Source organism: Condylura cristata, unplaced genomic scaffold, assembly GCF_000260355.1.
Source record: "Condylura cristata isolate star-nosed mole 26May11 unplaced genomic scaffold, ConCri1.0 scaffold00004, whole genome shotgun sequence".
NCBI classification, from domain to species: domain Eukaryota; kingdom Metazoa; phylum Chordata; class Mammalia; order Eulipotyphla; family Talpidae; genus Condylura; species Condylura cristata.
This window is the reverse complement of record NW_004567105.1, coordinates 66,668,942-66,680,442: the sequence shown is the minus strand read 5'-3', so window position 1 is coordinate 66,680,442 and position 11,501 is coordinate 66,668,942. Positions and strand designations below refer to the sequence as shown.

At 50.9% G+C, this 11,501-nt stretch overlaps 1 protein-coding gene across 2 annotated transcripts in view; it reads left to right on the top strand.

The window, feature by feature from the left end:
* The window catches only part of MYRIP (myosin VIIA and Rab interacting protein), a 219,562-nt gene that overhangs the window by 162,496 nt on the left and 45,565 nt on the right, over nt 1-11,501 (top strand). For both annotated transcript variants that reach the window (XM_004676288.2, XM_012720627.1), the window contains exons 9-10: nt 1,679-1,832; nt 7,075-7,682. In XM_004676288.2, the coding sequence (XP_004676345.1) occupies nt 1,679-1,832; nt 7,075-7,682 (762 nt within the window). The remainder of the gene's footprint in view (nt 1-1,678; nt 1,833-7,074; nt 7,683-11,501) is intronic.

Sequence of the window (11,501 nt, the reverse complement as noted above, 5' to 3'; positions counted from 1 at the left end):
GCCCAGGGCTCCACCAGCCACCCAGGACCTCCCTGGCCCTGCTTCTTCCCTGCACCCTAGAGCTGTAAGAGAAATTGAAGCAAGCAAAACCCCTGGGTAGGGAAGGGTGGGCACAGAGGACCCAGCCAGTGTAGATGAACTATAAAATTATTTAGGTGAGCCGATCACTTCCCAGGAACCACAGCTGTTAGACAACTGTCGGGGAAAGCGTTGTTGTGGCTCCATCTGCTGGGAGCTTTGTTCATTGCAGTAATTCACTGTGGCCAGACCAGAACTGGCGCTTTTCCACTGGAGGCTGTGGCTGAGCCATGTCCTGAGACCTGTTCTTTGGGGCATTTTGTGATTGTCAGAGTAGAGCTTTTTCCTAGTGTGGAACAATGGCTTGCCTAAAGTAAATGCCCCAATTCTTTCATTGAAAAAAACCACAGATACCATCCTCCCTATGACCAGGAGACTTCATTTCTTGGTCTTGGCTTAGTAACTAGGGGGACATTTTTGTCTTATGGCATCAACCCCAACCCCATCTTACAGATGCATACATGCCACGCCATGTGAGCCAAGTGTCTCCCTGAACCAGCATTGGCTTACACATTCTCCAGCCTTATTGGGCACTGGCCCAATAAGCTTCTGTCTGTCTTTTCTCAAACTGGCCACCATGCTTCAGGACAAGGTTGTCGAGTACCTTGTCCTCTCCCCAAGTGCCACTCATGATGCTCAGTGCCTGGTCCGAATATCCTGAGGCTGGTCTTTGCCTTTTTTCTGTTACTTTCAAACATGCTTATAAAGTGCATTTATGATGTGCAAGGCAAAGTTGTTTGCACATTTCTCAAGAAATGAAATTATTTGGCCCAGATGTGGTAGCAGAGGTGGGACTGGATCCCAGGTACAATTGACCTGAGTTGGGTTCTAGCCATATCAGACCCTGCCCACTGGCTCTCCAAATCAGCTCCCCTTAACCTCCTTTCTATTACTACTACTACTACTACTACTACTAGATATAACTCAGGAACAATTAGGTAGAAGAGGTAGACAGGGCAGGATTGGGGTAAGGGCGAGTAACTGCCTGCCAGGAGCCTCTCTCCCCCTATCACTAATGAGATGATGACCATACAATGGTCTCCTGAAAGTCCTCCTGGGAGAGGAAGAAAGTTCCCAGGAGGGGCAGCACATTTCTCACTGGGAGAGAAGCTGTGGGCTGTTGAGGTCTGCATTCAGGTGGAAGCAGACTCCACAGGGGGCCTGTGCTCTCCCTTTCTTTAGCTCAGGTTCTGGGAAGGAACCTGCTGTGGTAGTTCTAGTTTGCTGACCAACCCTACTTAGCTCTTCCCTGGTGCCTTTTATGCTGCTGAAAGGCCTGGGACTTCAAGACAAGATGTTTTCCACTCTCCTAACACACAGCAGCCTTAAGCAGTGTTGACTGGGAGAAAGACTGATGAGAGGGAGTCATTGGAAAGTTGACTCTATCGAATTGCCCGCATCTCTGGTGCTTCCTGCTGGGCCTGGCCCGCCTGCCATGGAATAAACATTACCTGGCACGAGCTACTGGTATGCCGCTTCACAGCCTCACATGAGAAAAGCTAGCCCCTCTTCTCCACACTGTGGTGTCTACCAGTGAGATGAAGGCCTCCTCCCAGGGACTGTGCTCCTGAGTGATCCTCTTCCTCTCTCTTTCCCATAGCGCTCCCAGTCAGCCTTCTCACTTGTGGCAGAAGATGTCCAGGAAGCCTCTTCCCTGGAGGCTGCCCCAGGACAGCTGAGGGAGCAGGACCAGCAGCACAGGGAGGAGCCAGCATTGCCCAGCTGGAGGCACATGGACAGGCCGGACCAGACAAGTAAGCATTTTCAGCTGCTTCTAGTTGGGCCACTTGCTGTTCAGAGGTGTCTCAGGCTACGCCTGTTTGGCCAGAGGCGTCCAGCTCAGCACATGTATATAATGTCACTGAGTTTTCTGGCTGGGAGTTTTCCCGCCGAGTGGTGGGTGGGGCCCTTCTGGCCAAGAGTGTTAAATTCATTCAGCTGCACAGTTCCCCTCCTGCCACCTGTTCTCTGAGGCCTAGGAGACTGTCCTGTGTGGCCAGGACACTCATCCAACCCACCAGGGCACGGTGGTGTTCAAAGGGATTTGGCTCCTGCGTCCATCTGGTTTTAAACCAGAAACCTGACCTGTTAGTTAAGGTAACACTTGCTGCTCTGACAAGATAAACATTCAGGTGACTTAACATCACAGTTTAACTTCTTATCACACAGCAGTGCAGTGTCCTGGCTTCAGAGGACCAAGGCTCCTTCTGCCTTGGGGTTCTGCCATCCTCTAGGGCCTGATCTTCTGCTAGGTCATTCACATTCACAGCAGACAGAGGAAGAGGGAATGGAGCACACCCGCTTCCCAGCAACTTCAAGCAGGGAAGTGGCACAGGCCACTTTCCCACTCCCTGGACACCAGCTTGTCACACCACCCACCTTGATGTAGTGGCCCAGAAGTATATAACCTGGCTGAGCAAACTCCCCTGTGCCAAGAAAGGGGCAGGGTACTTGGGAGAGCAGCTGTCCACCCCTGAGGACAGCAGGCTGCCATCCTGTCCCACTTCTACCTGGGTAACAGCCACCTCTCCTCAGACTCCTCACTGTCCACAATATGGGGTCCTTTAGAAAATTGCCAAGTCATTCATCCTTCCCAATGACAGGGGTCAAATGGGCTCAGTCACTGGCCCAGACTCACACCTCACAAGGCTGGGAGAGACTGGCAACCCCCAGGGTAGCAGCCAATGTCTGGGGGCTGAGCTCAAGCCAACCTGGTCTCTTGGGCCCCAGGACTGTGGAGGTCAAGATGCTCACCTGCCCCACCCAGGTCTCATTGCCTCAGCCAGACACACGTCCTGCTGAAGACACTGGGCACATATGTCCTTGTCAGGAGAAAGTACTCACAGCATTCTCCTTCCCAGACAGCAACAACAACAGCAAAACATCCATCTTAGAAATATACTTTCAAAGATCATGCCATCATTCCTTCTCCATGAGGGAAGAGATTTAATAATAGTTACATCAGCAAGTTCCATTGTGCTCAAAGCGTAAAGAATTTTAAAACATGAACTATTTTTAGCATTTATTCTAAAGATTTTCCAAAAGCGCTTGTCTTCCTACTGGCCTTTTGGTACTTCAGTAGAAGCCTCAGAGATTCTTTGAGGACATGAAATTTTCTTTATGTGTGTGTATGGCTTTGGTTGTGTTTTCTCAGCGTCTTTTTCTTTCCTAGTTAGGTTTCTCTTTCCCCCTGCCGCCTAGCACACCTACATGTGTTCTTTCACATTCTTTCTTTTTAAAAAAGATTTGTTTATTTATGCATATAGAACTGGGGTACAGGTCAGAGGTGCAGGGGCCGTGAGAGGACTCACCAGAGACAGAGTGGCGCACATTGACAAGGCGCATCGACACACTGAGGGGAGCAGCGGGCGGGTCAGGAGAGGTCTGCCGCGCCCTGTGGTCACCTCTGGGGCCAGGGATAGAACTTTCACCGAAGCGACCACAGCGAGTTTTCAGTGCTGTGCTCTAACCCGTTAAGCTACCAGGGAGGGCCGTTCTTTCACATTCTTTCTTTCTGTCTCTCTCAACCTGACTGGAAGGTCTTGCAGAGGTTCTTAGATTCCACAGACATAGAACATCACAGTTGACCAACCATCAACTTTGAAAATAGCTTCGCAAAGCACAGCCCACTGTGAGCACGGTCTCCTTTCTGCCTCTGCCAATACCATTCAGTACTGACATTCCCTGGGTGGACACTGAGGGGCACTGAGGACAAGTGACCTGCCCACGGTCCCACAGCAGATGTGAGCAGAGCTGGTCCTCAAACCCCAACATCAGGACTCTAGTTTACAGACTTAACAGTTAGTGGCTTAGTGTCGCCTCGTCATAAAAGCAACCCCCCCAAAATATCAAAACTGATAAACTTACAGGTTATTGTGAAAACTGGTAAGCTATACCCCATTTCACGGAATAATTCCCCCACCACTCAATTATAAACATTCCAGAAACATTTGCAAAGGACTTTGGTTTCTCAAAACATGACTTTGTATCTAAGTTTCTGTGTAAAAAAGAAAAAGTGACCCTGGCCCTCCCTGGTGGCGCAGCAGGTTAAAGCATTGCACTGAGAAGCTAAAGCCACTTCCGCATGAGTTCAATTCCCGCCTGTCCCTGCCTGCCCCGGAGGTGACCCACATAGCATGGCAGACCTCTCCTGACCCGCCCGCTGCTCCCCTCAGCAGTGTACTTCGTCGATCTGCCTGTTCTGCTCCTCACTCTGTCACTGGTGAAGCCTCTCACCGCCCCTGAGCCTCTGGCCTGTACCCCAGTTCTGTATGTACAAATAAATAAATCTTAAAAAAAAAAGTGACCCCATGTAACTAACTGATGAGTCACATATAAACAAGACGTGGTGAAGCAGCATCACACACAAGGAAGAGTTTATACTCTGCTCAAAAATCCATGTGTTCTCATTAAGATTTAAAAGAAAGTACATCAACAGGTAGGAAACAGCTGACTTTTCTGAAGAAAGCTCAGCCTCTGATACACTAAAACGTCCAGGTCGGTACCAGAAGTCCTGAGATATGTCTGACATATTTAGCAGGAAGCGGTATGCTCCTGGGGGCATCGCTTAGTCTCGGCAGAGCAGAAATATGGAGCAGCGAAGGCCCAGAGGTGGAGGTCATCGGGGAAGGTTAATGTGCACTGGGCTATTTTCAGCAGATCTGTTTATGCTTCGGGGGAAGGCCTGATTCTGAGCCTGCTGGTCCACAGCTGTGATCAGCTGTAGCCACTGTGGGCCGAGTGACCCACAGCAGCTGTACCCTCGGCAGTGGCCGGGTCGCCCCCAAACAAATATTCTTATACACTGCAGCCACAGAGATTGGGGTGCTCGAAAGCTGCTCCCTGCAAGTCTTGGGAAGTCATGAGACGGTGGGGATCTGGAGAAAGGATGGCTGGAAGGCCTGGGTCCAGAGGGCTGCTCCCAGCGCTGTAGGGCCAGGTGCCTCTGGGGCGCCCCAACGGGGAGGTTTGACAACCCAGGGCTCAGAGGGTTGGCTTCTCTGGCTTTTGCTGAGATGGCAGCTGGCTGACTTGTAGTTTCTCCAGAGGGGGGCCTGGCAACCTGACATTGTGAGAGACGGGAGAAGAGAGCACCCGGCAGCGCTCTCTGGCTTAGTGAGATGGGTGAACCCCACCCATCCTGCAGTGGGTGTTGGGGACAGGAACAGGATCACCGTTGTGGCAAGCCTGAGCAGGTTCTCTGTAGATTCAGGCAGATGGACAAAGGAGAGTCCTGGAGCTCTCGGCTTTCTCAGGCTTTAATGCTCTCTCTATGCCAACTGGCAAGGCAGGGCAACTCCTGGAGAACCTTTACTCCTGGCTCCCGCTGGCGTTCTCGGGTGCTCTAGTCCTCTCCTAGCCTCTCCGCAGTACTGGCTTTGTCTCTGAGTGATGCCGCCACTATGGCCCCGTCTCCAGCCTCAGGTGTGCCCACTCACGCATGCCCACACCTCACTCCAGGTGTCCACCATCAGGCGCGCCCACGCGCCTCCTACATGCAAGGCTGCAGGATAGCTACATTGGCTAGCAGCCAAAAAGCCTGGCTGTTCATTTACCCTACCGGCACATTTACAACAGTCCCCCTGGAGCCAGGCGGAGCAGCATTACTCAGGCTGCCCCTCTCTCATGTCCTCCCATCTCTGCTGGGGAAGCTGTAGATGGCGGGGCTCACTGAAAGCCCCACATCAAGAGCCCGGTCTTGCGCCCCAAGCCTGTGGGCACTGTGTTCACTAATGGGCAGTCTTGACAAGCCCAAAATGGATTCCAGTAGGCTGGGACACAGTGATGAAGATGTGGCCCTGTCCTTAAGGAGCTCATGGCCAGACTTGGGGGGCAGAGGGCAGAGTAGACAGCCAAGGAGATAATCTGTAACATACTCTGAGTGTTTAAAAAAAAGGAGGGGTGGGTGGGAAGGCAGCTTTTTAGCAAAGGTCAGAGAACCCAGTAGCAGCTCCTCAAGGAAAGAAGGCTCAAGACAAACACGCAATTGGGGTTCAGAGGGCAGGCCACACCCTCCACTCAGCATGAACACACACCGCAGCCAAGCCATGACTGCTCTGCATCAAGTGGCTGTCTCCATCTCCCTGAGTACACAGCTAGAGACCGGAGGGCCTGTAGTTTATTGGAGGTGAGCCCAGGAAACACGCGGAGGGGAGGCATGAGACAGGGGGACAGGCAGGCAGTAAATGACGTCACTTTACCTGACTGGGGCTCGGCCCCACAGGGAACTCACTGGAAGTTGCTGTAGAACTCTCCCCTGCCAAACAGGCAAGCAGTAGGCATGTTTGTCCACCAGAGCCCAGTTTAGGCCAGCCCAGCTCGCAGACTGAGCCCTGCTCCCAGCAGCAGCTTTCCCGGGGCTTCCCTGACCTCCTCTATGGCCAAGAGTGGCCCTGGGGTGGGTGAGAAGGGAGCTCTCTACCAGTCAGGAGCTCGAGTCAGATATTAACAGCGTGTTTGTGAGTGTTGTGTTTCCGTACGTATCTTATTGCTCCTCACACACCACGTCACAGGGCTCTTCTGAGTGAGATCTGGAAAGTGCCAGGACAGGGCATGGTGACCTGTGAGCAAGGCGGAGATGGGGTCATCACCCATCAAAAGGGGGAACTAAGGATCTAAGAGACAAAACTGGTCCAAGATCAAAGCATCAGAACCTGGCTTACACCACCTTACACCACCCTATGACATGCAGGCCAGTCTAGGACAGGAGGGGACAATTCCGCGGGGACTGAGGTGATCATCTGCCCAGGTGGATGTTACATAGGACCCAGAGCTCCAGGCTTCCCTCTGTCTGTGAAGCACTGAGACCCTGTGAGGCCTCCAAGGACTTCCTGGGGACCTTTAAACTCAACCCCCCTTTGGGTAGCCCTCTTCAACTTCTAAGAGTTGCCAGCTCCCCAGAGCCCTGTGAGTCAGTCCTGAGGAGGCGACACATGGCAACTTCACCTTGCTCTAGTTGCTAACAGCCCCTCTGGTTTCTTTCTCCTCCTGCCGCAGATCTGGCCCCATTTTTGCAGAGCCCTGATGGGAACTGGGTGGCCTTGAAGGATGGTGCTCTGTCCCCCAACCACCTGCTGGCCAAACCTATAAGTGGCACATTTCAGGCCCTGGAAGCAGCCTCCAGCACAGCATCCGCCTACGATGATTTGGGCTCTGACAGCGAGGAGGACTTCGACTGGAGCGAGGCCTTGAGCACCCTGTGCCCTCCACCCCCAGGGCTGCCCAGGAACCCCCAGCCTCAGCCTACACAGGCCCCAAGCCTCTCAGGGCTCTCTCCCAACTTCGAGGCCATGTGCTCTGACTCAGAGACCTCCTCTGTAGGCTCCTCCCGGGAAGCTGGGCGCCAGGCCAGACTGTCCTGGCTGCAGAGGAAGGCCCCCAGGAGCCCTGCAGCGGACAAGATGCGCCTTCAGGGAGAGCTGGATGTGAACTTCAACCCCCAGGCAGCCAGAAGGGAGACCTCGGACAGCAGTGAGACGGAGGAGGCCCCCCACACTGCAGACCGGCGGGCCAGGAGGTGGAGAAGGGCCCGGGGGGCCTCAGAAGAGTCCAACAAGGAATTACCTTCCCCCAGTGTCCATCCCCAAGAGCTGGACACACATCAGGTAATAAAACCGGTCACGCGCAAGCAGACACACATGTGCCTTGTTCAGTAGGCTCTGCTCTTCTCCAAGCAGCGATGGCAGAGTCGTGGGCTACACATCCAGGTTTCATTGCTGAGTAGTTAGGTGACCTAGACAGGTCGCATCAGCTCCCTGGCATTCCGTGTCTCCTTTCTGGAAAGGAGAGCTCAGAGGTCAAAGTGTGCAAAGTGTGGCCCTCAGACCCAGGGTATCAGCACACCTGGAAACTGCCCCAGCCTCCTGAGTCAGAAACTGGGGATGGGCCCAGGCACCTCTGTTGTGACAAGCTATTCTGGTTATTCGCTGTGTGCTGAAGTTTGAGGGCCACCGGCTTGGCGTGAAGGGACCTCCTGCCTGGGTTCAAATCCAGCTGTGTCCTCAGGTAAAGCCTCTTGCTAGGTCTCAGTTTTTTTGTCCACTTCAAAGAATGGCTTCGATGAGTAAATAAGTTAATATTTATGAAGAACTAAAGGTTTGGTCTATGCTATTTTAGTGTAATCACCCCGGCATTTTTGAAGATCTTGTGATGGTTTAGTCCAAATCATACCCCATCAGAACCTCCTGTGACTCTGTCCACATGCTTTAACTTATAAACCCTCTTTAAGCATATAGTTACAGACTCTCTCCCTAGGGAAAAGAAAATGGCCCTTACACACCCTGTCCTGCAAACTTAGGTCGTTCAAGCCCCCAGCCAGGTTAGTTTTATATTCTCTAAATCCACCCTGTTGGTTCTGAGCCTTCAGCCATGGGCACGGGCCATGCCCTCAAACTCACCTCTCCCAGGAGAAGCCCTGTGCATCACGACTGACTGATGCCAGACTTTGCCTTCCCAGCGCAATATGGGAATCTGTTTTCTAATTCAAAAGTGGCACATATGGCCGGAATGTTCAGATGGCCTTGATTAAGCAGTAGATTGTGGTATTGAAACTGAGGGTCTGATGGTGGGTCTCAGAAGGCTGCCTCTGGCTCTTGTAGGAGTCTCATCACTAGCTCACATCACGATCAGCAACTCTTGTTTTTTAAAAAAATATTTATTTATTTATGCTTACAAGAACTGGGGTACAAGCCAGAGGTCCAGGGGAGAGGGGTAAGAGGATTTACCAGAGACAGAGTGGGGAGCAGAACAGGCGGGTTGACTGAAATACATGGCTGAGGGGAGTCAGGACAGGTCTGCCGTGCCATGTGGGCCCCTTCCCTGGCCATGGATCAAACTTGTGCTCCAACCGCTGAGGATAACTTCATAGTGCTGGGCTTTAACCCCTTGCGCCACCAGGGAGGCCCCTAACTAGTGACTCTTTATGCTCCTAGAGAAGCTACACCCACTTGCTGAACACCACTCCCCAGCCCCAGTACCCATCTGCTAGGCCTTCCATTCTGTGGGTTCTGCCAACAGCTCACCCTGAGTCAGGGTGTGGGTATTTTACACAGGAGGAGATCCCAGAAAGCCCAAGAGTGAGGAAGGCCATTTCCAGAACACCAGGGACCCTCTGAGGGGCCGTGTGGGACACAGCTCGGAATTCTCCCACCAGGGCACAGGTGCATAGCCAGCGTCCCATCCCCCATAGAGATGGGGTGGAGACCCGTTCACCCAGGGTGGGGCATGAATCCATGCACAGCCAGGTTAGCATGGAGGCTGCCAGAGAAGTCCCCCAGTGGAGAGTAAGAGAGGCCCACGTCTGAGTTAGGAAACTGCCCATGGGGAGAAACAGACCCCCCCCCCCAGCTGCTGGCAATGCATATAGACCCAGGGGTGCAGGCGGGGTCATCACCAGCATCAGGACTGGCCTTTTGTGAATGCCTCAGCCAGATCCCTGCTTCTAGGGCTCCAAGAATATTGCAGTGGACATGAGGTCCTCAAGTCACAGAACTTGGTGACCTGCCTGACCTGATACTATTATCCCCTAGGTAAAATCCTTTATTTGGCCCATACTCTCATTTTCTCATCTGTAAGACAAGATTGTTAAAATATGTCTCATGATATTGTTGGGCTCATGCACTAGAAATATAAAGTCCTCTTCAATTATGAGTTGTTATTATCTAGCTTAAATGTATCTGTCTTCCAGAGACCGTAGGTGGCTTGCCTCAAGAAATATGCTTGAAGGTTGCCGCATGATTCACTTGTAGGTTTGAAATGCCACGTCTCCGGAACAATTAAGTGGCTGATGCTTTGTATTTATTCTGAGGTGGTTTGGAAATTGTTTTTTAATGTTAATCTTTGCAAGGCATCAATAGAGGGAGGCATGATCAACAGAAAGGGACTGGCTGGACCAGTGATGCTTCTCTCTCGCTGGCAGAGTCCTCTTTTTCCCACTAGGTGGCGCTGGTGTTGCACTTACCAGAGAACTCAGAACCCGACCCTGCTTATCCTTCTGTTGCATTTGCTTGGACAGTTCCTCTGTGTGTGTGTGTGTGTGTGTGTGTGTACTGTGTACTGTGTACTGTGTACATATGTATTTTTTTAACCTGGGTAGTGATAGGAACAGAAAACTGCCCCTTTTTCCCTATGGAAAAGACTATGAAGGGGTAGGGACCTGTAGCTTCAAAGATGAGAAAAGTGACTGGAAGATATTGTGCAAATGTTTGGCAAACAGATATTCACCCTGTGCTGCAGATAAACCTTTCATTCTGATATGAAGATATAATCATCTCTGGTAATAGCTCTATTCTGGTACAGACACACATATCATTACTTCAGGCAGTTAAAGGAAAGTCAAAATGTTTTCCTGAATCTGCTGGGTCTTGTTGCTGTCACCTCAAAACAATTGACATGCCAAGTAGCACATTTTGGGATGTCAGATTCTGCTCCCCCTTAACTGTTTGCATACTATTTAACTATATAAATAAAGTGTATTGTGTATAAAAGATGGACACGTATAGTCTTCCTTGACCACGACCATTTATCCCGGGCATCTGCCCCCAAATTAATACAGTCCTGTTTGCTCTCTGGTATGTACATGTGACATATCTATCACCATTCAGGAATACGATTCTTTAAACGTGGCTGTTTCTGTAAAGCTGGCGTCTCACTTTCCATAGTCTTCTGTCTCTTTCTCTTAGCACTAAGTGATAGAGGTGTCAGACTCACAGATCTACACATAGCAGTGGTCCGTGGAGTAGGGGTGCATTGGCATTGGGAACCATCCATCCAGGGTGCAGGCTACAAGGGGGCATTGTCTGTAGGGAATTTTAAAGCAATAATAAACCCAATAAAAGCTGCCTTTTTATTACCGCCGTGCACCATGCGTGGACGATTGCTTTTTGCTGCTGGGACAAGCTGCTATCCAATCTTCTCTGTTCACCACTGATCATGGGGGGGAGAAGTGAACAATCAGTAGTTCCTATCATGGGGAGATTTAGGGTTTTCTTTAACGTTTTTGATGTCTAAAACAATACTGTCTCTGGTAAAGCCTCTCACCAGAGACTATCATTGTGCAAACCTCTTTGTACAGCAAAGTAGAAGTGCTGATTTCAAGCCCATCTGGCGCTCCCACTTTAATGAGTACTTGCCAGGTTAAGCTCCCAGAACCGCATAGCAGTTTACTTGGCCAGAGCACTGCATGAGTTTCCTCAATTTTTCAACAAGACCTAGTGTTTTCAGCCTGTGAAATCGTTGGCAACTTTATATGAGGAGAAAATACTTCTCTTTAGTTACCATTTTCATAGTAATTATGAGTGTGAGCTTTCCCCCTGATATTTAAAGCTGCTTGCATTTCTTTACTGTGAAAGGCAATCTGTTTCTTCTATGATTTTACTGTAGTATTTGTCCTCTGAATTGATTTTTTAAAGATTTATTTATTTATG